Below are 25,834 nucleotides of genomic sequence, written 5' to 3'. Positions count from 1 at the left end.
TTCCTCCCCTTCCCATTAAATCCTCAGCGACGAGGCAGCCAAAAACCCCCGCGAGGACCCCAGGGCTCAGCCCAGCAGTACGAGCCGCGAAGGATTTAGGCAGCTGACTGGCTTTCAGCGGGGAAAATTGCTCAGTGTCAGCTCTCTACCTTGCTTATGGTTTAAAACGTTATTTAGAAAAGCTGCAGAAGACCAGATGATGTTGAATTTTCCAGTGACGGATATTTATCGGCGGCCCTTTTCACCTGCTGTGGGTGTTTATGGGTTAGCGTGTCCATGGACTGGAGTCACACCCGGGTCACTCCGTCACTGTGGTCCTCAGTTCTGTGACACCGTCTCGATCCCCTGCTCACCCCGGGGACCTGGACGAGGAGCTGACCCTCTAGATCCCACTCACTAAATGGCAACGCTCTGCTCGTTCACCACCTTCCCTCTGAAAAAAACTCAATTACCTTTTGCAGCGAGGGCTAAAAGCATCTTCTGGCCAGAAAGAGGGAAGTGACACTGAGAATTTGATGGTGGGCCCTGTTTTTACTGCCTCTTCCCCCTGAAAGTCCCATTTTCCTGTGCTCTGCTCTACGCCGTGACAATTAATTGACACCAAATGGGTGACAGAGCTGGGGCATCGCACCCCGTGCCCCGTTGGGGAAAGGAGCTTCTGGGACTCCTGATGGTGCAGGACAGGCTTCTGCAATTTCTTACCACCTACAGGAAAGCCAGGAAGCTTATTTAATACCTCAGAATAAAATCACGTATCCAAATCTACAAATTTGGGCCAAGATATTTAGCTTTCAGTCAATGAGTGCTTTGTTTTGTGTGGCCAAGGTCTGAATTCTTTCCCTATTTTGCCTTCCTAGCTGTGCTGATAAAATATTCTGGATACTTTTATTTCTGGTTTTGGAAGAATAAGGTATTTTTTGTCTTCCCTGGGTGTCAGTCAAAAGGAAAATGTTTACCAGATGTCTGTGTACGTAACCCCCTTTGAATCACTTCCCTGCAACCGTTTCCTCTGCTCTCTTGCCTTCGCTTAAACACTGACATCTCTTTGTTTTCTCAATGGGACTGAAGCGATTAGAGAATAGAAATTCCCTCTGACTTCAAAAGTAGGGTTAGGGCCGCGGGGCGGGTTGTTTCTCGTACTTTGCAGAGCCGGAGCCACTGTCTTGGAGAACCTGAAGTTGGAGTTGACCCGGGAGCACATGCCCGTGGTGTAGTAGGAGCTCCCGCACTCGTGGGACCAGAGAGGGCTGCAGGCCTGTGGGGGATGGGGGGGGGTGGAAAAAAATCAAGCGTCGGGGATGGGTTTAAAATTACCACTTTTTAATTGCTGCTTTGCAAGGCTGTCCTCTCCTTTGGTGTCTTTTTTCCCCCCATGCACGGGGAGGTTTCTGAGCCCCGCGGTGCACGCAGCCTGTACACAGAGGGGAGTATTTGCGTCCCTTTACGTGCTGATGTACATGCATCTGGTTTTGCATGCCTTTGCACGCTGCTGCGCGTGCACCCCGTGGAGCAACACCCCCCCCCCCCCCCCCAACCCCAGTGCAGGGAGGCCAGGCTGTGCCGGAGCCCCCAGTTCCTCACCAGAAAGCTGTTGTCCTTGGGGTTGGTAGCCAGGCTGAGGCCGAGGCGCATGTTGTCCTTCCGCTCGGAGACGTTGGAGAGCGTTACTCGTCCTTCGGAGAGAGGATGGGGTTAGGGACAGCGGCCGGGCACCCAGCCCACGGCCCCGTGGTGCTCCCCGGCATCTCCGGAGCAAGAGCGAACCCGGCTGAAGGCTGGAGGAGACCTGGCTCTGCCCGCTTATACTTCAGACTTTGTGCTTTTGCTTTTTTTTTGGAAACAGCTGTCAAGAATTGGTGTTTTTTCGTTTTTCTGTTTTTTTGTTTTTTTGGTTTTTTGGTTTTTTTTAGATGCCGCAACCAAGAGAGAGAAAAGCCTTCGAAGGAGTGAAGCTGTGAGTCAGAGATGCTGCCTCTGACATAGTCAACCTTTAGGAAGAAACCCCTCTGAGCGGCTCTAGCACCTCATGTTTTATTGCTGGGCCAGCGAGCGTTTAGTGGCTGATTTATCCTTGTGCATTGTTTTTTCTTTCCCATATCACAGCCCGGAAACTGGGAACAGCCCCCAGGACGGCCCTCTTTTTCTGTTAACACCAATATCATTTAGCTGTGACTCAAACGCTGCCTGGCCCAGCCATTGCTCCGCTTCGGGGGGTCAATGCAGCTCCCTGCGACCCAGGGCTCCCCCTTTGCTGTTTTGCCTGAGAAGCAACCTAAGAAGGAGGAAATTGGGCAATTCATGGTAAAATTGGGGGGCTGGTTTCATTGCCTGTGGCCTTTGGAAGTTTCTTCATAGAATCATAGACTCAGTTTGGGTTGGAAGGGATCTTAAAGATCACCCAGTGCCCCCCCCTGCCCCGGGCAGGGCCCCCTTCCCCCAGCCCAGGGTGCTTCCAGCCCCGTCCAACCCGGCCTTGAACCCTTCCAGGGAGGGAAGGGGGGGCTTCCAGGGACCTTCTTGCTGAGATTTAAATTGAGGGGAGGCTCAGAAACCAAAATCCACCACCCGGAGCCCAAAGCTGAGCAGTTTCTACCAACCCTTCGCTTCATCCCTAGGTGTCACCCCTGCACCCCGAGCTTGCTTCACCCCGTTGTCCCCACGCACGCCGCAGCAAAGCCAGAGGAAAAAGGGCTTTAGCCCAACATTATAAATCCTCCAGGACCCTGACCGTGGGTGCTGACACCCCACTGCCCTGCTCTGGTACCCGGGTACGCTCCGCCTTGTGCCGGCAGCTTGGCGGTGGGGAGCGGGATGCTCCCCGCCAGCTCTTGCCCCCTCTGCCCCTGGGCACGGACCCCCGGTCCCACGTCAGCTCGTGCTTCTCAACGCTACGGTCATCCCTGCTGCTGTCAGCCCGGCCTCTCCCCAGGGCAGCTCCACGTCTGGTTTTACTCAAATGGCCTCAGCGGACTGTGCTAACTAGGCAAGTTAGTTTGGGGGGGTGAAAAAAAAAAAAAAAAAAAAAAAAAAAAAAAAGGATGTGCTCATGGAACTGATCTTTTCATTGGAAGCTCGTTTCCAATGGGAAAAAGATTGCTTTTTAGCAAGATTCAAATTTACACACACAAGAGATTTATTTCCTTGAAGAATCTCAATGTTCTCAGAGCAAATAAAAGGAAAAAAACAACAAAATGGAAAAAAAAGCAAGCAATGTTTAAAAAAATAATATATTTGGAGCCAATCAATCAAATATTGCAGATGATCCAAAGTTCATCCTATCTTATCAGCTCTGTAGAAACCCAGGATAGTTCATATTCATAATGATGAAAAATAAAGTGAGAACAGATGCTCCAGTGGTAAAAAAATCCCAGACCTTGCCCCCAAACCCCGGCGATGCTCCTCAGGACCATGAGAAAGTCCCCGGCTCTTACGTTTCCCACCGAGACAGGGACGTGCCCCTCAGGTGTCCCACTTTGGGCAGCAAAGAGAACTTGTCCCCCCCGTGCCTCGCACTGCCCCCACCCGGGGAGGGCATGTCCCGATATCGCGATATTCTGCTGTCGGCATGGTTGATGCTGGACCAGCCCAAGAAACCCCAAGATAGAGCTCTCTCTCTCCATCCAGGGAGATGGGATTGGGATGCCTGCGGGACCAGAGCACCCCTGGGGTCCCTCCTCCTGTGTCAGCAGCCACGGGGCTGGAGGGTGGTGGGGTTGGGTGATAATTCCCCAAAAAGCAAAGCTGCGGGGGCAGGCTGGGTGCTGGGAGCAAAATCTGCTTGCACCCAGGGAACGCACTGCAGCGGGCACGTCATCCGAGCAGCCTCCAGAGAGGGAATGAGACACCACCACGTGCAGTCAGTGGCACCGTTACCCATTGAGAAGTTCATCCTGATCATTTAATAAACCAGTTTAAGCTATCGTAAATAAATAACTTTTTGACTTTATTCCAATTTGCTTGATTTTACCCCAATGTTGCTCAGAGCTCAGCACCAGGATGAACGTGAACACCTGAAATAATTCCTCATGCTTTTGAGGACAATGTGGCCAACTCGACAGGATGCGTTTTTACAGACCCAAGCCATGACAAAACCCCCCGTGTTAAAACTCCCCAGTCCCCCTCGTTGCCCCGTGGGTGTGCGGTACCTAGGTTGAGTTTGGTGCAGTTGCTGTGGGTGTCGCTGGTCACTGGGCATTTGTAGACATCTCCCGTCTTCTGCTGGCCGTTGGTTTCGTAGGGAGCTCCCACCACCAGCCTGTGGGAAAGAGGGGTCCGTCAGTGCCCAGACGGGAGCGTGGGAACAAACCCACAGCCACCGCCGGAGGGGAACCCCCCAGGAGAAAGGACCCCCCAGCCCAAATCCCCAGCTCGTGGTTCAGGAGGTGTCAGGAGAGGGTCCCGTGCTGGGAGGACACCGTTGTTCCCCCACCCTGACTTGATGCAAGCATGAAATTTCTCCTTCCCCTTCCCACAACAGCAGGCAGCAATAAGATGGGGACGATGATTCACTGCTGCTTGGAAATAATGCCCAGCAGATGCAACGGGGGCGAAAAAATGTCCGGCAGCGGGCAAGGTCTGCAAAACCATCCGTCAGCATGGGGAGAAGTGGGGGACACCCCCCCCCCACCACCACCTGGGCTCACGGCTGGTGCCGGCACCGAGACCTTCAGCATCCATCCGAGGTCCCGGGGAGGGGGGGACGGAGGTGTCCCCTCTCACCCCTGCTTCAGGTAGGAACCTCGTCATGCCAGGATCGTCTTCAGGACACGGATGTGTAGGAAGGGGTCCCGCCTAGCGATACCCAACGGGATAGCAAAGAGCTGGCAGAGAAGTGATGGCAACTCACGCCGGGATCCACAAGGAATTTTCCCCACTGAAAAACTGAAAAAGTGAATTTCCAGGAGTTTTGCTCCAACCTGGAGTTGCTCATTTATGGGCAGCCGGGAGCGGTATGTTAGGATCCCCAGCTCAGCGGCGGGTGGGGACATGGGGCATCTCTCTGTTCTTTAAAATAAGAGGAGCTGATAAAAACATATACATCCACCAAGGCTGCAGGCTACTAGTCCGGATGGATCTGGGACACTGCAAACATTTTTCTCACTTTTCACATGGACTGGACCAGAACAGTACAAAACAGCAAACCAAAGGAGGAGGAGAGCAGGACCTGAGGAATTTGACCATTCCTTCCAGGCTAGTTCAAAAATACTCCGAGCCACGAGTTATTGGTGTTTTCTGCTCCCGATGTGTTAGCCTAAAATAAATCTGCTCCGTTCCTTTTTTCGCTTTCAAAATCCTATCTGTGGATGCAACCATCCGAGACCGGATCACCAGATAAACAGGACTTCTTTTGTTCTGCACCGCCCTACCCAGCAGCTGGCTAAGTGACTGTCCCCAGCACAGATGTTCCCTGTTAGACCAGAAATGATCATTGTTTTTTTTTTAAAAAATGCTGCTTCTACAAAGACACTAAACACTCATTCTTTTATTCCATCACTATAAAACAGAATTGCTCACCCAATTAAAAGCTCCAAAATTTAAGCAGCTTTTGAGGATTCTCATGGAAATACTTCCTGTCTTACAGCTTCATTGCTAACGAGGAGATTAATTAGGGGGAAATAATAACCATCCGGAGCCATCCTCAGTAGCACCCAGAAGATGAGGGAAGTCTGGAACCTTCTCCCTGACCTCTACAAGGAGTTTGCTCGTGTCCCTCTGCCGCGCTATCGGTGCTCATTTGCTCATGGTCAGAGAGGGAGAGAAGGTGGAAGATGTGAAATGTAGTAAAGGAACGTGGGAGGGGGAGGGAAAAAGACCTTGAAGATGAAAAGAAATAAACGTTGAGACACCTCAGAAGATGATGTTCTCATTTAAAAATTTGAATTCCCAAAGAAGAATTTAACATAAATGGGATTTAACATGAGCTTCTCAGAGCAGCTCCATCTTGATGTGTCCCCCTCCCCAGTAGGAAATCCTATCTGGGATTTTACCATTAATTAATATTCAGGTCTTAATATTATCACACCACCCATTAGCAAATATTCCTGAGCACCACTGGTTATTAGGCAGAAGCATTTTTTTTCAAATGTGAGACCATGATGAGGGCAAACCACCCGTTCCCCTGATTCCCCGGCCCTGTGTCAGCGCTGGCTGCTCAGAGAAAGCTCAAATATTTAAGGACGCTGCCATGAATGCAAAGGGGTTGCAAAGATCATGCAACCAGAATTTTTGTCTCCCGAAGACAATGGCATTGTTTTCCCTTTTCGGTTAAATTTAAGTGATTAATTAGGTGAAGCTGTCAAATTCTCATGGAAACTTGGCAGCTGGGGAAAAGGCTTTTCCAGCTGTTTGCAGGGATGCTGTAAGTGCTCCCCCCAGTTGGCTGTCAGAGATGCTGCTCTGATCACCAGCTCACAGGTTGCTCACCAACCTCTTCCTTTACTTTTCGGTTTGTAAGCTTGTCCTCTAAAGGTTGGGGTTTTTTCTTAAAAATAAAGAAAAAAAATAAGTCCCATCCCAAATCACCCAAACCACCCAAATCCAATTGGAGCATCCTGCCGCAGCAGGGAGACATCCCCTGCTCCGTCCCAGCTCTCCCCACCCTCACGCATCCTTGGGTCACCCCAAATCTCCCCCCTCGTGCTCCCTGGAGGGTTGTAATCCCCCTCCCTGAAAAACAAGCAAAGCCCTCTGCAAAGAGCGATGCGGCTGGCCCTTGCGTCACGGCTTGGCTAATAAATGAAGCTTTAAAAGAAAATAAGAACCAAACAAGCCCGCCCTCGCCTTCCTTTTCATGCGCTCCTTATGGGGAAAACAAAAGCAAAAAAAAAAAAAAAAAAATTAAAGAAAACAAAAAACAGTGGGATTAAATGTGAAAAGCGCAGACTGCTCAGAGCAACATGTCTGAGGACATATTTTTAACTTTCATCCTGGGGAAAAAAAAACAACCACAAAAAAAAAGAAAACCAGGCCGTTGGTGGAAATACCCAAGGAGCCTCTGCTCTGCCTGTGCAGCGAGGGGAGTGGAAACCTAATTTCTGCTTTGCCAGCAAATCACCCGTGCTGGGTCCTGCTTCCCGGAGTCCTGCCAGGCTGTGTCCGTGGCTGCAGGCTGGGCAAGCCCCGCATCAAACAGCGAAATGACCCGTCAAGCTCAAACGGCAGGTTTTTTTTGCACGGTTTTAAATGATTTCACTCCACGTGCACGTGAGCGGCGCGTGCGGCGCTTCTAGCATGACAGGGCAACATAAAACCAAAACGCGGCTGTGCCTCAGTGTGTAAAACACTTAGAGTCACAGCTGCTCGGTACTGACTGAATTATTGGTTGGATTCTTTTTGCCTCTTAGTCAAAACATTATCTGGTGAAATTCCTTGTGTCATAGACGTTAATTCATGCCAGTTATCTCGGTACTGAACCCAGTAAATTATGTTTGGCTGGAGCACATCTCCTGGAAAAACATCCGTCCCTGATTTGAAGGCATCAAGGGATGGAGAAGCCAGCGTTTCCCTGGGAAATCTGTCGCAGAGTTCAGCGCTTACAAATTCGCGACCGTTTGGATGTGCCCCCAGGCTCCTGCGCCGAGGCGAGGGGACGTGCCCGTCCCCAGCATCCCCTCCCAGCGGGGTGTACCACCACCAAACCACCTCCGACGGTCCTGGGTCTGGTTCTGCTTCACTCCTTTAGTCCCTCTTTATCTTCCTTTATTATTCTCCATTGCACAAATTTAAAAATTCTGCCTATTGCCTCGAAAGTGCTGTTGGCTTTTCCCTGCGCTTTCCCCTGCCAGGGCTGCATTAACCAGTAGCTTTGCCCGGAGGTAGCTCAGCCCCTTGCCCCATACCCATGATGATCCCACATCCCATCCTAAAGGTCCCCCAGAGACCCCTCAGCCTTTTTGCATCCAGCAAATTCCTGACTTTTTAAGGCAATAACCCCCCTCCCCGGCACAGCAGAATCCCTGGGAGCATTGCAGAGAGGTTGCAAATCCCATTTTGAGCCTTAAGATATTTTGATTAAATGGAAAGAAATCAGGAAAGGAAGGTATGTCTAGCTAGTGATCTGGGAATGCAAGGATTAGGGAGGAATGGAGAAGCAACTACACTTTTCACAGGATTTTTCAATCAATAGGACACTTAATCTCCCGCAAGGCAAATTCACTTGCAGTTAATTTATTCAAGATGGAACTGGATGAAGAAGTGATTAAGGAGTTTCAGGAAAAAGAGAGTTCAGCTGTGGAAAACTTTAAGTGGGATCGGGGCTCCTTGGAAGGGGTGTGACAGAGGAATGGACTTTGAAATGCATTTCTCCACATTGGCAACGGTGGAAAAAAATACCTAGTGGGGCTCTAAGGAGAGGGAGAAACGGCAGAGGAGTCAATGAGGTGGTGGCATGGGAGGATGTGAGACCTGAAAATGAGTCCTCGGTCTGACAGCAGCTTTCTGTGCAGCCTCTAGCAAATACTTTTATCAACCTCTGGTCACTTTTTTCGTCTTTAAATGGGAGACAGCTCCGCTGAAGAGCACAGGCAATGCAGGATGGCTCTGCTGTTGGTGAGGATCCCATCGCCTTGCGCAGGCAGACCCCTGCTCCAGCCAGTTCCACTTGCCACGAGCAGAGAAAACTCATGTGTTGGTGACCACGGGCCACTGTAAAAAAGACACGTGGGACAAACAGCTGTGGCCAGGCCACCTCCAACACGGTCTCACAGAGTTTGAGTATGTGGCTATTGCATTATTAATCCCAGATCCATCCCTTAGCAATGCCCAGAGCCTGGTGAGGAGCAGAGGAGATATCAGAAGATGACAACTTGATTTTTTGGGGTGTCTCTTTGGAGCAGTCCCTTGAGCCAGGGGCAGCCAGGGATGGAGCTTGGGACATCTGGGAGAGGAACATGGGCTGGTAGCGGGAGAGGTGCTGGCTCTGGGAGCACCGGCGAGCGTCCAGATGTGCGCTGGGTTAACGGCGCGTTAAATAATATCAGTTGGGTGCCTTCTGGAGGGGCAGTTTTGGAGAAGCACGGCGCATGGAGCCAGGAACGATGCAAACCTTTGCTCTCCCACCTGACAGCAGCAAGGTGTTTTACCCGGGGCGTGTGGCAGGGCAGGAGGAGGAGGAAGAGGATGGTTACAGCAGGGAAGTATTTGCACCATCTATATCAGGTTTCCATTGCCCTCAGCGAGGGACAATGTGCCCAGGTGCTGCCACCCAGGAGAGGATGCTCCTCCTGGCCGTGGCTGTTCCATCCACATCCTTCTTTCCTGCATGTAACGTCACCTCATCCCGACCACCTCCAGCCCTAGCACAGCTTCGGGGCCGACATCCCTCACGCAGCTCAGGGGGGAATTTTCTCCAGCACCCAGCTTTGGGCTGACTTGTGACCAACGAGCCATTTGGTTTTGTTATTTAGTGGTGGGTGCAGGGGAATGTTACACCCTTCGCAAGACTGTTTTGCCCATTAAATACCTGATAAATCATCCGCTGGCAGAAGCATTCCCAGTGGAGTCATTAGAGCCTCTCACTCACCCCCAAGTCTCCCTGTGCTCCACTTATTATCCCAATTAATAGGCAACCTACTAGCGACAGACCAGTTGCAGTGCTCTGTCCCCACACTTGGCGAGTTTTAGGGGATTTCTCTCCCAAGATGGAGCGCATCCTTGCTTTGAGGTTTGGGTCCTGCTGACCCCACAGCACCCAGCGAAGGCAACCAGATCCTGACCCACTCCTGGCCATGAGCTTTGTCCCCATCCCTGTCCCCTGCTGCTCCCACACGGGGAGTGCCTGCAAGCGCCCGTCCATCTGTCACTGACGCACGCAAACACCCTTCTCTCTTGTTTTCTGACAGGCTGATCAACGTTTCCTCTGCTTTATAACAAACCCTCTCATTGCAAAATGAAACATAAACACAACTGCAATTTACCCAGCTGCTCCGCGCGCCGGGTCGAGCCGGGGATGGATGCTCCTAATTACACAGCCCGTTCCCACAGTGCGTCTGCAAACCCCTCCCGTGGCCGGAGGGGGGGTGGGGGGGGGGAACCTGGCAGGCTATCTCCCCCCACACCGAGCAGCCGCGTCACGGGAACAACCCCGAGGGGACCCAGCACCCAGACACGGGACCGGAGACAAGCAGGGTCCGAGCTCTGCGTGCGGCTGCAGCAATCGCACAGACATCCCCGTAAGCGAAAATCACCAGCTCGCTCCTTAAAATAGCAGATGACATGCGTGTTGCAAAACATGTCTGAGGAACTCGCAGAATATTGTGGTCAGCAGTAATGATACTTTCTTATTTTTCCTGGTGTAATTTTTTCCCTTTTACTTAAGGATACTGCAATAAAGAGGTGTTTACAGGCGAGGCCCGGCAGTGATTCTTGGCCCGGATGCGGGTTTCCACTGCGGTGTTTGGAGCTGCTGGTCGGTGCTCTCCGTGAGCTGCACGTGTCCGTCAGGACTCGTGTGATCTCTGCCTTTCTTCTGGAGGTTTCCAAAGCAAACGCTGATTTTGTGACTCCGGTTCTCACCAGGTGCCTCTTGCTTTCCCCAGTCACCCGTTATCACCAGCTAACAGGGTCGGGGGGGGTTCCCCCACCCGTGCATTTCTGCGTTGGAGGCACTGGTGGGTCACCAGCTCCAACATCACAGCTCCCATCCAGCTGCCCTCTGAGACCAGGGCACCAAGCCCCAACCCTAAATAACGAAGATATGACTGCGGAGGCCTTTGTATGGGTGAATAATATGAGCTGGGAAGGAGCAGGACCCCCTTCCTCCATAGAGATCTTCACAAATGAAGCTGCAGATATTTTGCAGGACGCTGGGATTGTGGTGGCCCAGGAAGGACCTGGTGTCCATCCACCTCCAGCCTCCTCGGGTCTCACCGCGGCAGGGGCGGTGGGGTTTTAGGGCTGTGCCTGGATGCTAATGCTACGATGTAACGAAGATGCTTTCAAAAACACCAAGGAGACAATTTTCCTCTGCACACCAAGGGCCTGATGGGCCTCCTTTGTTTCTTCCCCAAAAAGCTGGTGCACTTCAGAGGGGGAAGCCCACCTGTGCGTCGCAGCAAGCAAAGGTACAATAGGCAATGCTGCTCTTGCCACGGTGGTTTGGAAAGCCTGGGGTAAACCTGCAGGGTTGGGGTAGAGGAAATTTTCAGGCCCTTGGTGCAGGAAAGGCCAGATGGAGATGTTGGGATGCCCAGAAGCTCTGGGGCAGCTGTTCTTCACTGCCTGGATTTGTCACATAGCCCAAATCCCTATTTCTGCACATGCTTCCCTTTGGATCCCTTGTGGAAAAAAATACCAAGTGCAGTTTTGCTTTTTTGCTGGACAGGGTGGCAAACGTTTTTTTCTTCCTCCTCTTGGTTGGCAGCAGGCTGAAAGAGTGTGTCAGCGGAGTGCAGCCTGGGTTTGTCTGCAAGGGGACGTCCTCCTGCGAGTCCCTCTTTTCTGCAAGCCCTACAGCGAGTAACATGAGACCACATCTATTTTTCCAATTAGACCGAATGCTTTCTAAAAAAAAAAAAAGAAAAATTAAAAAAAAAAAAAATTCAAAGGGCCTAACTGTGCAGCTGATACAAACCGATGCCGGATTCTGTGATAACCACAGAGCTTTATGGCAAGGAAGATCTGCCCCAGGGATGTCAGATGTCCTGTGTCCTCCCAGGCACCCCGGGAAGGTGCCAGGCAAGGACAGACCAACCTGCGGAGCAGCCCCAAAGAGCCCAGCGATGTTGATAACAGAGACTACAGGATTTTCTGCAGAAAAAAAAAAAAAAAAAAGGCCATACCTGTGCCAAAAAAGGGACAATCTCTGAACATGGGAGATGGGGTGAGGTACTGCAGTACCCCAGACCGTTCAGCCCCGGCACAGTGGGAGGGAGAGCCGGGAGCAGACATTATCCCCACGCCGGAGGAATGCTTTACAGTTATGTACCCTTTCACCAAAATAATCCAAGCACTCGGGTACTGGCCAAACCACAGGAGAATTACAGCCAAGAAAGCCTCTCGCAGTAGTAGGGAAATAGCAAACTCTTTAACTGTTTTTCCAGATCAGCACAATTATAGCTTTAAATCCACCGAGCAGATTTTTTCTCTCTTCTCCCTCCTCCTTTTCCCCTTGGCCACGCTCAGACTGGAAACGTCATGTCTGTGCTTGGAGCAGCTGTGGGGATGGGGGGCTCAGGGCTGCCCCCCTCCAGCAACCCTTGCAAGTTTGGGGGTGTGGGGGGGTGGCTGTTAGCCCTGGGGTGCTTACTGAGGACAGGGGGGAACTGTGCACAGGGAGAGGTCCAAGGAACCCCAATCCTGCACCCCTTTACTGCAGAGGGGAGTTGGGACAGTGCAAGACATGAGCTCAGGAGGGAGAGAGGAGCTAGAGAGCATCCAGCACCCCAAATGCTTGACACCCACAGCCCTTGAAGCCCACCCAGCTGCCAGCACAGCTGGGGACCCTCTCCCCAGCCATGCCACCTTGCCAGCAGCATCAGCAAAACCCCGGCCTCAGCCAGCTCGGGTATGCCGTATTTATTAATTTTACAGCTCCTGAAGGCTAATGGTTGTTTATTCCCAGGGTTTTCCTTCCGCAGCCAGTTCTTCTCAAGCTTCATTTTTTGCATAGCTGGAAACTTTCAGCCCGCAGACACAAGCCGGCGTGGGGCAGCAGTCCTGGCGCTCGCTGCCTGGAGCATCACGGCTGCTGTTGTCTGCCCCATGGAGGCACAACCCATCCCCCCAAGCCCTTTTTCCTCGCCTGCTTCTGTATTGGGGTGTCTGGTGGCAATGGGAAGCCGAGGGTGGTGGTTGGCATGTCCTCCCATGCACGTGAGGGAGGAAGGAACAGGTCCTCTTGTCCTTCCGTAGGGAGTGACACAGCTCTTGCTCGTGGGATGATAGGGAGCAATCAGGAAAAGCAATTGGGAGAGGGGAGATGAAAGACGGAGGGAACATTTCCCCCCACGATCTTGCAACTCTACGAATGCTTTTTTGCCCAAACTCAATGTGATTCCAGTTCGTGTTTGCCACAAACATCCCTGTGCAGCATAAGAGCGCACGTGGGGGGTGGGAGCTTCCATGTTTGAGGGACATAGGTCCCATGTACATTTGTGGAAACTCTGCATGTCTGAACACACTTGTTTTGCCCAAATAAATCTATCCACAGCAAGAAATCCGCCTGGACTCATCTGACTCACGCCTTAAATACCCCCAAAATGACAAGAACCAAAGCGTGACTTGGGGCAGAGGAGCAGCTCTAAGCCAACTCACCGCTTCAGGCCAACACCACAACCGTCTCTGTCCTTACAGTAACTCCCTCTCTTACCAAAACTCCTGCCAGGCCGCTTTGCCCCAAGCACAGCTGCATGGGGAGCTCCTATTTCCCCCAGATTCCCCCCAGGATGCCCAGCCCTGGGGACAGAGGATGCTCAGACCCCGTCACGCCAGGCACCGCTTGCCCTGCCTGCACCAGGAACGCTCCAGGGCAGGGCAGCCACTGCCTGGCTGCTGCTCTGCGAAGCTCCGTTGCACGTTAGGATGAGCTTCAGTAGCCTGTTGTCATTTTTTCCATTCACATACTCGGAGAAAACACGTGGGTTGCACCTCCGTCTTAATGAAAAAGGGAGAGAAAGTGTTGAGAGGGAGGTCTGAAAGCCCCTTGCTGCTCTGGAAGATGGTGAGCAGAGAAAAGCCACCCCACGAACTGATGAGCTTTTCAAGCAGTATACATCCAGGCATTTTTTCCCCTGGAGTTTAATAATCTAAATTCTTTCCTCCCAGATTTTCCACTATCAGGGTTGCAGTTACAGCCCCCATGTGCAAATGATCTGGCTTCTTCCTCGAAAGGTTAGAAACAGGGAAATAGTCACAACTAAAAATACACCTAGAGAATATTATGTATATTTGTATACACTCAAATATGCCTTTACACACACACATATATATGTAAAAAGCTGCTTTGAAACCCTTCTAAACCCCTCCACACTAGCCAAAAGCAGCATTAAAAGACTCTGACTGAAGGATAGGAGCCAAAGTCCTCAGATTCCACATTTGGTATTTGGCAACTGGGTCTCCGCACGTTGTTAGAACCATCGCTCCTATACGAGCCACGCTTCTGAGAGAACTATTTAGTTTCTCTGGGCTCTTCTGCATTTCAGTGGATTTTGTTGAACTCCTCTGGGCTGGTATTGAAGGATGTTCTTCTGGCTTCTGCCTTTCCAGCAACTGGGGTTTCATCTCAGCATCTCCATTTCTTCTGCCTCCTTCCAGCTCCACGAATTGGCCGAGGCTCAGCAGAATTATTATCCTGTTCTCTCTGTATGTCCTTGGTTTATACTATAGATGTTTTGTTTGTTCAGTTATTTATCCTCTAACCAGAGTGAGTCATGGTGGCTTCATTTTTTAACTGTGTACACATATTTAATAGGCATTCTGTACTACATAATTGCATATTCAAATAGATGTTGTACTTATGTATATACCTACACTCATTCTGTGCAGAGAACATCCATTTTTTTTACGCAGAGGAACCAACAGAAGAGAAAACTACAGCTGTGTCCTGCCCGATGTTGGTAGGAGAGATGTGAGAAAGGCCAAAAGGAGCCGGATCTGGTCTTTGCTCCAGTGTCCTGCTGGGAAAGGAGAAAAAAAATCCTCCCTTCGCTGGTCCTCAGGGAAGCCAGCCCTTGACCACCGCGTCAGCGATGGTGGCAGCTTGAAGGCATGAGAAAAAAAAAAGCATGAGAGCCCACAAATGGCACGGGAATTGCAGCCCCTCTGCCAGCGTGCAGCCAGGATTATGCCTAAAAAAGCACCTAATGCTACAATTGGGCTGAAAATATTCAGAAAACGGGTGTTTTCCACCGATTTCTGCAGAGCCTCTCCCTCAGAGAGCTCGCTTTGGGCAGAAATCTCTGCAGAGCAGCAAAGCCAGCCCGTGGAGGCACTGAGCACCCAAAGGCTTAGCTTCTGCTGCCGTCCTCGCCTGGCAGGGAATCTGAACCCCAAGGGGCACGAGGGATTGCACAGGATCCCTCGGAAACGCTTTGGCCAGGACCAATGTAAGATGGGCCGAGGGATGGGACAGGCTCGGCCGCATCCGTGCCCTGCATCCCCTGCCCAAGGGTGAAACGAGATGTGGAAAAGGGCTATTTTGCAGAAGCAGAGGCAGGGAGGAACATGATGGCGAAGACACTCAGTTCCGGCTCCTTATCTGCTCGGGAGAAGCGCGATCTCTGAACGGCCTTTCCTGGGCTTAGCCCTGACCTGGCAGACACCTCTTTGGAGCCAGATTCTCTTGCAGGAGCCAGCACAAATACCACCAAATCTTGGGGGTTTTGGATCCATTCCTGACAGAAAACATTTACAGCAGAGGTCTGTGCAAACGAAGAGATCACATGCTCTGAAGCATCCGATCAACCTCCCTGGAGAGTGTGGTCCCCACGCCACCGTCTCGCAGACATGCCTGGGCCCTGCCCAGGAGCGCGAGCGCGGGATGGAAGCACCAGGCTGGGCTGAGATTCCCTTAGAAATTAAGCACACGTCGTTGCCCAGATGTGCTCCAGCATCACACGGAGGGAGATGAGGATGGAAGACTTCACGCCAAGCAGAGCAACGTCCTCTGTTAACCACCCAGGTCTTGAGCAGAGGACGTTGCAGGAATTTGCTTTATTTACGGGAACTACTTGACAGCCGTGTTTATGCCGTGCTCCGGTGGCTTTGGCCATGAGAAGTTGTGCTGTCAGGCTGCCCAAAATTCTTTACCGCCCCCCAAAATGCGTTTATTTGGGTAAATATCCACGTTCTCAAGCGAAGAAAGGGTGGAGGCCTGTGTCCCATGCCAGATGTTTCTGGCTTGTTAAGTGTAAGCTGGCTGGTTGGGAAACAGTCCCATAGCACAGGTTCATGGACAGTGAGGATGCAAAGGATCCTGAAAGACCACCCAGTCCCTGACACGGCGCCAGGCAGGGTCAGTTCTGGGAGAAATCTCCCTGACTTCTGCGTGCAAGCCTGCTCAGGGACCATGGGGACGTCCCTCTGCGAGGATCCTCTGGTCCCTGGCACTGTGATGCTTCTGGGGACACTCAGCCCGGCTGCGAGCAGCCCCGTACTTGGGCTTGAGCTGAAGCATTGGAAAAGCTCATCACAGCCACGCAGGTGTAAGTCTCTGAACTTCAGAGGGGGTACTGGGTGCTAAAATACCTGCTCAGGACCCATCTTTGCAGTAGGGCAGAGGCAACTTCACAGGCTGCACCCCAGGCCACCCCCTCCCTTCCCAGAGCACACGCTCCCAGCAGAAACCTGAACCTCATCCCACCTCTCAAAGCTTTATGAATATTAACTCAGGTCTCTGCTGGACGGCGGAAGGAAACGGTGACCCGGAGAGTGCAAACATCAGCATGGATTTAATTGCAAACGGCTCCCCAGGATGCAACTGGGAGCATCAGAGCCCAGACAGCTCCCGCAGCCCCGACGCAGCACGGGGGCTGCAGCACCAGCATCACCCCATTAACTGGATGCACGGAACCCTTTGGGAAAAGCACACGATCCTTGCGGGAAACCAGGGCTCGGAGCCAGCAGAAAGGCTCAGCACAGCGTGCCTGGGCGGCCAGCCCCGACCTTCCATTAAACAGAAGGGAAGAGGCGAGCGGGGAGGTTTCAGGCCGTGCTGACGGCAGCTGGAGAGACCAAGGCTAAAGCGAAACCTCCTGCTCTTCTTACAGGGAAATAGCAGCTCAGCTTGAGGACACAGCACAGGGTCCAGCCCCACAATCCCCACCAGCAACAGCAAAAGTCATTCAACAGGAAGCACAGGTCTGTTTTTTTTTTTTAATTTCAGGGGTATCTATCTGCATTAATTACACGTTTGCTTGCTGACTTAAACCTGGCGGTGATCCACCCATGGGGCAGATCCTTCAGCCCTTGCAGTAATTGAGTTGTAGGGAATTTCAAGGGCTTCTGAGCTGCCCTCGTCACTGCAGCATCCAGATGTGCTCCTGGAGAGCACCAAGGGTCCCTGTCAACATCTGTGCAGGATCCCTCAGTGGGGATCAGCTCTGGCGAGGAGCAAAACCTGCCACGAAACCCAAAACCTGAACAAAGCCCATCTGAGTCTCATCTTGCACTCCTGACAGACGCAGGCAGGTCTGAGCACTTCTGCAGACAGCGGGTCTTTGGTGGAAACTATATAAAATGGAATGGCTTCGACCCAAAACCCAGACGGGTTTCCAGCAAGCGTCGGAGGCTGAGGGGCCCTGGGGAACTGTGAACCTGCTTGGAGCAAAGCCCCGTGCACAGCACCTGCCACTGAGATGCAGCCGGGCAGGAGCCAGAGCACAACACCCTCCAAACACATACACCATCAAATACAAAACAAATTGTTAACCCCCACACAGAACTCCTCTTTTCGAAAGGAATTGGGTTTCCGTTCTCTAATTTGCCCAGGCTGGTTTGGCACCAACATCACCAAGAGCAAACCTCAGTCTCCCTTGGAGCTGCAGCACTGCCCACCCCAAACCAGTGGTGGGATGGAGCAGGAGGAGATATTCAGCTTTTTGAGCAGGTTGCTTCAGATCCCCTCCTCTGCAGAGCCCGGCGCAGAGCTCACTTACCATTTCTTCCCCCCAATGTCGTGCTGCTGCACTGTGTAGCCAAAATACGCTTCCTTAGAGCCAGCTATGATTTTGGGCCTCTTGGTGTCAATGTTGAAGGTGTCACTGAACCCTGGGGAGAGAAAAGAAGAAACCCATCAGCCAAGGTGTTGCGAGGGCAGGAGAAAACATTTTTACTGCAGTCAGAGACTGAACAGGTCACCCCAGGAGGCTGGGCAGTCTCCACCCGTGGAGATATTCAAACCTCAAGAAGGCACAGCCCTGGACAACCTGCTCTAGGTGACCCTGCTTGAGCAGGGGTTGGACTAGATGACCTCCAGAGGTGCCTCCAACCTCAACCATCCTGGGCATGTTGCTCTCCTAAATTGTATATGATGACCCAGGAGGGTCCTCCATGAAACAGGGGTGGTGTTACCCCACCACAGCAGGTCTGTGGCACAGCGTTCCCACGGCCAGCCGTGACGGAGAGGAGGCTGGAAGGCCCAAAACACACCAGTCCCACCTCACCTGCAGCCACCCAGCTCCTGCCTCCAGCACTGAGCCCCTAAGGAGGAGCCAGCCCTAGGGCTGCAGCTTTAATTGGGTTCATTTAGGGTTTAGAGACCACAGCTGCGCAAGCCCCGGAGGGCAGCCCCCCTTCCCCAGCCCACCTGCAAAGGGGCTTCACCCCGGCAGGCCCCAACGTACCCCTGGGGGCTGCTCAGCTAGTGCCCACCACTGTAACCAAAGCCAAACTGCATTTCTGGTTTACGATAAAAAGTATTTTTTTCCTCTAAGCTGCTGTAGAAATGAATCAGCTCAAGCCAGGGCTGCCCATCCAGTCATGGGAAGGGGAGAGGAGAGCGCTCTGCTCCCCTCTGCCATCTCCTCAAGCCCCCCCTCCCCGCCCCCCCGTGATGGGTGATGCAGCTCTGCAAAGTTTTTCTTCTCCAGCTGTGGAGCAGCAGCTGCTCGTGGTGGAGACGGCCACCACCACGTCCCCACACACCCCAGCAAGGACCAAGGGGTGGGGGTACATAGCAAAATGCGTGGCCACACCAGATGTGCCCAGTCTGGAGCCCATCACCCAGCCGGGCTGTCCCCAGGGGCCACCTCCTGCTGCCCCCGAGGGGTTTGCAGTCCCAAAGTTGGGATTCACTTTTTCTGTGCGAGCTAAAGCCGGAGCTGCTGGGGTGTTTGCTAGGGAGATGTGGCTCTGGAGGGGGCATGTCCCCGAGGATGGCTGCTCAGACCCAGACAGGGCAATTTTCAGGCTTAGTCCTCTCCCCAGGGCTGCTCTGGAGGGAGCCTCTTCTCCCAGGACAGCGGGAGCAGGATCCCCGGCCACGGCGTCCCGGTGTTCACAGCCCAGGAGGATCAACCTTCCAGAGCAATTTGCTGACCAGGGAGCAAGTCTTGGGGAGATTTATCTGGAAGGTCCCCACTCTGCCAGGAGCCGGACCCAGGGTGTGCAGATGGAGGCATCAAGTGACTCTCCCCAGAACTGGGGTGTTTTGGGGCTGCTGAAGACGCCCCTTTTCTTACCCATGGGTGCAGAAGCTGCCCCAAACTGTGCCCACAGACCACTGGGTGCATTTAATGGAGAAATTGGCTGGGGGGGCGGGCAAAGACCACCCCTGGGCTAGGGGAAAGAGCACTGCCTGTGCTGAGGAGCTCTGGCACTGCACTGCCTCTAGTACTGGTGGCTGCAAAATGCTGGAGCCACCCATGTCCCACCGTCTGCATCCCATAACCAGCAGGTATCAGCCCATCTTTGTCCAGAGACACACGCATTTTAGCTCAGGCCAGCAGCATGCTGCAACCCCCCGCCATGGGTGCAAATGCTTCATGGTTTCGACAAGGAGGTGTTTTATTTTTTCCTTAAAAATATTGCTTTCCCCACAGGTTTGCTTAAGCATAGAGGGGCATGGCCCAGGTTCCAGCAAGGAGCGACTGCATCAGAGACGGTGCTGCAGGGAGGGATACTGATAATCAGGATATCCCGGCTCTTCGCTTGCCTTCGGGCAGAAAGTAGCTGCTGGATGGTTCGTGCAAATAAAAGATCTTGGCATCCTTGTTCAGGATGGCTGTAAAGGAGCAAAAGGATCATGTTTGGTATTTATAGGTGCATAAAGGGGTTGTCAGCAGGAAAGGCTGGGAATGCCGCTTCCCAGGCAGAAAAATTCAGGATGGAAAGTGTTTTTATAGGTAGGAATGTTAGGGGTAAACCTGATTTTTTGGAGTCATAGGAACAAATCTGCAACGTCGGCTCCAAAAGCAGAGAACCGCAGAGTCTCGCCAAGGAGAGCTGAGGTAAGGAGCTTTAAAATCATACAAAAAGAAATTCTAGAAAGCAGGGGCAAAAAAAAAAAGGAGACGGGGGGATGAGAGCCAGCATATTTTGTGGTAGATTGACCTTATTTAACATTACAAAACAAATTAAAGCCTCCTCTGAGTTAACTGTTACCCAGTGGAGAAACAGAAGCCAGGACCGGCCATCGAGAGGAGTGATGGGCAAGGGGAGAGGGGCAGGTCGTGGGGAGCTGGGGGCACCCGGGGGTGTCACATCGCTGCCACCAGCGAGGTGCGGTGGCACTCTGGACCTGGCTGGAAGAGGCGGGAGGGGGTGTGTGTGTGTGTCTTTTGGGGAGGGGGTTTTGCATTTCAAACAAGGTTCAATTGCGGGTAAATCAGAGGCGCCTTCATCACTTGGGTGCAGAGCAAGTGTCAGAGAGGATGTGATGGGCTTTCTCCTCCTTTCTCTTGCATTCAGCAGAGCTTCTCTGCTTTTGCACTGCAGAGCCCCAGTCAGAGATTTTCGGGGAGTGGGAACACTGGGAGAAGTTGGGGACCCCCATCCCACGGCCTCTTGCTTTAGGACCCCGTCGTGCAGCTGGAGCCTCCTGCAAAAGGCAGCCGGGCTGGTCATGAAAAGCAACATAAACCCCCCAATAAATAGCAGAAATGCTTCATTAAGTGCAAAGGTCCCCGAAGCGGGGGGAAGTGCTGCGAGGGGCTCGTGCCGGAGCATCCCGCTTGCAGCAGGTATCGGGGACCGGGGGAGGCGATGGGGCTGGAAAAGCAAAATGATCTGGAGAAAAAGTTTTCAGGCCCTGCATGGCAGAGGGGAGGAATTTCAGAAAGCCGATAGATGTGGGTGCATTCTAGGCAGAAAGAAAGAAAAAGAAAAAAAGTCAGAGAATATTTAAAGTGGCTTAAACTAATGGGAGCTTTTTGAGAGGTTGTCAAGGAGATTTAGCAACCCAAAGAACCGAGCCTCATTTTCTTGTCAGGAATGACATCACTGTCATAAATAAGTGACCAGAAGCCACATGTTTTGCTTGTGATGCAGCCAAGGCAGGAAGCCTCAAATACCTCCTTTCCGAAGTGGAGCTTCTGTCGAGTCCAAACTTTTGATTCTTGTCAGGTCAAATATTGAAAAAAAAAAAAAACAAACCAAAACACATTTGGGAAACAATACTGAGAATTAAAGCCACCTTTCCTGCCAAAAAGAATAAAAATAAGTCCTCCCTATAAGGGAAACCTTTGGGAGGGGGATGTTCTCGGGGCCCCAACTCCATCCTCCTGCCCCATAGCTCTCCCCATGCCTCCTGCCTGCATCCTTGGGGCAGGCAGCGGGGTTCTCTGCCGGCAAAGGGACCCCGGGAAGGTGCCCGGTGGCACTTGCTCTGATGTGTCAAGGCTGCTTCTGCTGCTGGGAGCAGTTTGGGGCTTTAGCTCACTGCCTTTGCTCCAAACGTTTGCAACTTAAGGAGATGTGAGCTGGGCAGTGGAGCTGCCGGAAGAATTTCCTCCTTCTCTTTTTTTTTTTTTTTTTTGTGACCGCGAGGAAAACTCAGTCAATATTTTTGACTGCATCGTGGAAACCCAGCCTGTTTCGCTGGCGTCCAGCACTTTCACAGCTCGGGACAGAATTTCTGGAGAGAGGCCGAGGTGACACGGGGCAGTGACACAGAGGGGAGAAGCATCTCAAAGGATCCACATGGGTTTTTCAGCTGAATTCACCAGGGCAAAGGCAGCTTGCCCACTGCCGGGGTGCTGCAGGTCCCTGGGGACAGAACGGGAGGACATACAGGATTTGGGGGCACTACAGGTGACCCAAGGAAAAGGGTGTGAACGGGACACGGGAAGAGCGCGTGCCACGCCAGGCTCTTGCTTTCTCGCAGGGACGAGCGAGCTGCTCGCTGGAGGAGCCCAGGAGCACGTGGCGGGGAGAAAGCTCACATCTGCCAAAAAGCTGGAGCGTGCCGGGGTCAAGCACCTCGGTCTGGCACTTTGAAACTCGCCTTGCTGTTCTCGCTCCCGCTTCCTCTCTCATCGCTCAAGCCCACTCAGGAGAGGTGACCTCTGCGGTGGGGCGGCAGGGCCGTGGACCCCCGCATCGCCGCTGCGAGCCCCGCATCCTCAGCATCCCTGGGGATGCCACTGGCCACGGCTCCTGTCACCCCATCCCCACCACCACGTCGGCTTTGGTGGCATCGGATGCTCCTCTGCAACCCATCTGCCGTGCACATGACTTGTTCTTTTCTTAGGATTGAAACCTTTGGCTTAACTAGGAAATGCTTAAGCTTGATATTTGGGCAAAAACTAGCTGGACCCGAGAAGGAGCAGGGTGGGCCACGTGTCCCCGCTCTTGCTTTAATTCCTACCAAGCACTCTTGGCCAAATGAGATGCTGAAAGCACCAAACGCCTCTCCAGGTCGCTATCTCAAAGCCAGCGTTTGTCATCAGCTATTAGGAAACAACCCAGGGTTTGGTGGCTGCTGTAGCGGTGGATGGAGAGCCAGGGAATACTGCGGATGAACAGAGGATCAGTCATCGCCCGCTCGTGTGTTGTAACATTCCTGGTTACCCACAAAATCTCTGACAAACAGCCCCGGGGCGTTAGCTACACAAGTACCTTGTGCTTCCATAACTCCAGCTTTCTGGCCCCCCAAAAGCTGGGGAGGAGCCATTTAATGGCCACGTTTCGCAGCCCTAAGGAACGTGGTGATTATTCGTTTGCAGCGTGTTCACTAGCAATAATGCGCACGGTGTCAGGGATAAATAGCAGCAGGTCTCTGACCGCCCCTTTCCCGGGGAGACGCCAAAAAAGCGATAGGTTGTGGGGGTCGTCGCGGGGGATTGGCTTCTCAGAGCCCCATGCACCCCGGGGGGGTTGTTTTTTAGACCTTCCCTGGGCCAAACCTTGGCCAGCGGATGGACAACTGGGAGGTGGGGAGATATCCCACTCAGCCTCACTGTTGGGGCAGTGCAGCCACACAAAATTAAGTACCCACCACCAAAGCCTGGACTTGGGAGCCCACCTGGACAATTCCAAATATGCCCCATGGAGCAAGCACGATGGTTTTACCATTTAGTGACCCTTTAGAGAGGGAAGGAGCCAACTACCTTCTCTGAAAAACCAAACCAGCAAAGGAAAACAGATGCATGGGCCGGCACAAGGGAAGTTATCGCATCTCAGTGCATCCTCCCTGGATCTTTCCAGAAGCTGCCGCAGCAACTGGGCGATCCGTGGCCACCGAAAGCATTTAATACAAGCCATGGCTCAGCACCCCTTGGTCGGGCCCAGATCTGCACCCTGCTTGCACCAAAGCCTCAGGGGAGAGGAATTGGCCCGATCTGAAGTCTGGGGACACCTTGGGCTGTCCCCAAGATGGGCTGGGCGTGGAGGCATGGTGCTGGGGTCCCCGGCCCCGCGGGATGCCTGCTGGAAGGGGACAGTGCTGGCATCTCCTGCCTCTTCCCTTGGCATCGAGAAATCACCGGGGATGTCACGGTGCCTCCGGGGACTGCCAGCCCGTGGGACGATGCAAGAGCGGGGACATGCAGGAGGGTTCCCTGGGACCACCGGAGAGAACCAGGAGCGGGGTTTCCCTCGGGAAAAGCACCCGAGGGGTTGTGCCAAGGCAGGCAGAGCTGCCCACATGGTGAAGGGACCATTCCCAGGAATGCCCGTGCCCACCCGGCACCCTCAGCTCAGCCCGGGGCCCTGGGGGGGGGGGGGGGGGGGGGGGGGGTGGTCCAGCACATCGCGCAAACTTTGCGTTTATTCTGGATGGCAAAACAGCAACGTTAGTCCTCAGCGAAATATATCCACCGGTAGCCACAACGCAGCCCGGTGCGGAGACCACCACCGAGCGGGGGGAGCATTAACCCTTTCATCAGCACGTGGCTCGCGTTCCCCGCAGCGGCGCTGCCGTCGCCGGCCACTCCAGGCACACGCAGAAACCCCCGTGGGGCAGAAACACTCAGGAGGAGGGTTTCTATTCAGCCCAAGGCGGAATCGCCGGTTTGCCACATCCCCCCAACCAGGCTTTGCAATAACCATCGTACAGCTACGAACAGCATCTCTTTAAGGGGGGGGGTTTCACCCCACGGGCTCGGTCGCCCACGTAAGCACGGCCGGGGCTGTGCCACCATCTCTGTGCCGGAGAATTCGGCCCCGGCAGCTCCACGCAGGCAGCCCCACGCCCGCCGCCATGCAAGACGCACACACATGTTCCCTATTAAGCAAAGAAAGGCAGCTTGCTTTAAAGGATCAAGAAACGGCGCAATTAGAAAGTGGAGGGGGGGGGGGGGGGAAGAAAGAAAAAAAAAAAAAAAAAAAAAAGAAGTAAAATAGAAACCACCCTGGCGCGTTTTTCCATCAGGATGTTTAGAAATGTTCGGCGTGGCAGAAGTGCTGCAGGCTGGTGGGGAGGTGTGAGCGGTGCTGCTGGTAGTGGGGAAAAGCGATTTTTTTTGCCCCCTTTTGCAGCACCGAGCGGTCCCAGTCTGGCTGCTCTGAGCCTGGGCTGCGTGCGGGAGGATGCCAGATGTAATTGCAGCAAAAATGACCGCTGCTGGGGAGTCTCCTTTTGCAAGAAGAGAGCCCGAGCGTGCCAGTGAGGGGTCAGCAAGAAGCACAGACCCCCCCCCCCCCCCCCGCCCCATTCGCACCCCAGCCCCCGGCAGGGCTCGTCCCGCACGCACCGAGCTGTATGGGGGGAAGCTGCAGGCTCGCCTCCTGAAACCAAACGCTTGCCTAAAACCTCTCAACTTATTTAACCCCAAGCAATTTTCTTGAGCACAGCCCCCCCGTGTGCAACAGGACAAACCACCTGTGAGTCACAAAAGTTAAGTCTCGGTAGAAAAGGTCTGGCTTTATTTTTTAAGAGGGGGGACGGACCTCTTTTTTTTTTTCCCCCTGCCATCTGATGTTTCAGAAAAAAAGCACTAACTAATCCTGCTCCAACTGCAGCCCAGCCGAGGAGGGGGGGCCGGGAGGACGCTGTGCTGCCCGCTCATTCCTGGGGAGCCCATCAAAGGTCTCCATCCCTTTCAACTCCCCTCCGCCTGCCTCAAAGGCGCCCGCCTCGCTCCCTCCCTCCTGCTCCCGGCGAGACTTTTCCAACACCCTTATTAAAACCTTGGGCTTTCTCCAGCGCTTTTCCCAAAGAGGCAAAAGTTATTATTCCCAGTGGCTTCCCCACTGCCTGGGGAGTTGGGGTGGGCACAGGAGCGGGCACTTACCGGGCAGGAGGCAGAGGGAGCAGGCGAGGAGCATCCTGCTGGGGAGGTCCATGGGAGCACTGGCTGCCCTGCTCCCCGGCCCCGAGCATCGGTGGGAGGCAGCCAGCCAGACTGGTAGCCTCGCTCGCAGAGCCCTTTCCTTATCCCCAGCCTTTCCCAGCTCCCTGACAGAAGGCGAGCATTGGGAGGGAGTGGGAGGGACGAGCGAAACTTGTAGGAGGTACAGCAGGAGAGGACGGCAGAGGGGACAGCCTTCGCAGGGCCGCGGCACCCTTTAGGGATCGGCTCTCCCAGCAGGGCTGTGCCAGCCAGGAACTTCAACCCCACAGCAGCACCCTGGGGTCTTCTCCCTGTAGCACCCCACCGGGGTCCCCCAGGGCCCCCTCATGCCGATGGGGGCTTGGTGATGGAAGGTCTGCACGGGGTCACCGGTGGTTGTGGGGTGCCACCTCTGCTTGGGTGCTACATCTTCTCAGATGCCACCTCCAGCTGGGTACCACCTCCGCTCAGATGCCACCTCCACTCAAATGCCACTTCTGCTCAGGTGCCACCTCTGCTTGGGTGCTACATCTCCTCAGATGCCACCTCCAGCTGGGTGCCACCTCTGCTCCAGTGTCACCTCTGTACAGATGCCACCCCCAGGGCAGAAGAGAGCAGGGCCAGCACCCACGGCACCGAGAAGGCTGCTGTGATGCCGCAGGACACCACGTAGCACTGGGGCAACTGGT

General features: G+C 53.5%; 1 protein-coding gene across 2 annotated transcripts in view; it reads right to left on the bottom strand.

The window, feature by feature from the left end:
- Positions 1–25,279, bottom strand: part of ITGA11 (integrin subunit alpha 11) — a 48,845-nt gene extending 23,566 nt beyond the window's left edge. For both annotated transcript variants that reach the window (XM_042804329.1, XM_032994212.2), the window contains exons 1-5: positions 25,107–25,279; positions 17,592–17,703; positions 4,146–4,255; positions 1,582–1,673; positions 1,141–1,255 (exon numbers count right to left, since the gene is read on the bottom strand). In XM_042804329.1, the coding sequence (XP_042660263.1) occupies positions 1,141–1,255; positions 1,582–1,673; positions 4,146–4,255; positions 17,592–17,703; positions 25,107–25,158 (481 nt within the window). In that variant the 5' untranslated portion in view covers positions 25,159–25,279. The remainder of the gene's footprint in view (positions 1–1,140; positions 1,256–1,581; positions 1,674–4,145; positions 4,256–17,591; positions 17,704–25,106) is intronic.
- Positions 25,280–25,834: the final 555 nt, after the last annotated feature.

The sequence above is a fragment of the Tyto alba genome, unplaced genomic scaffold, assembly GCF_018691265.1.
Source record: "Tyto alba isolate M040663 unplaced genomic scaffold, T.alba_DEE_v4.0 Super-Scaffold_41, whole genome shotgun sequence".
In the NCBI taxonomy this organism is placed as follows: domain Eukaryota; kingdom Metazoa; phylum Chordata; class Aves; order Strigiformes; family Tytonidae; genus Tyto; species Tyto alba.
Note: the sequence above shows the minus strand (reverse complement) of the source record. Positions and strands in the feature narration are given on the sequence as shown.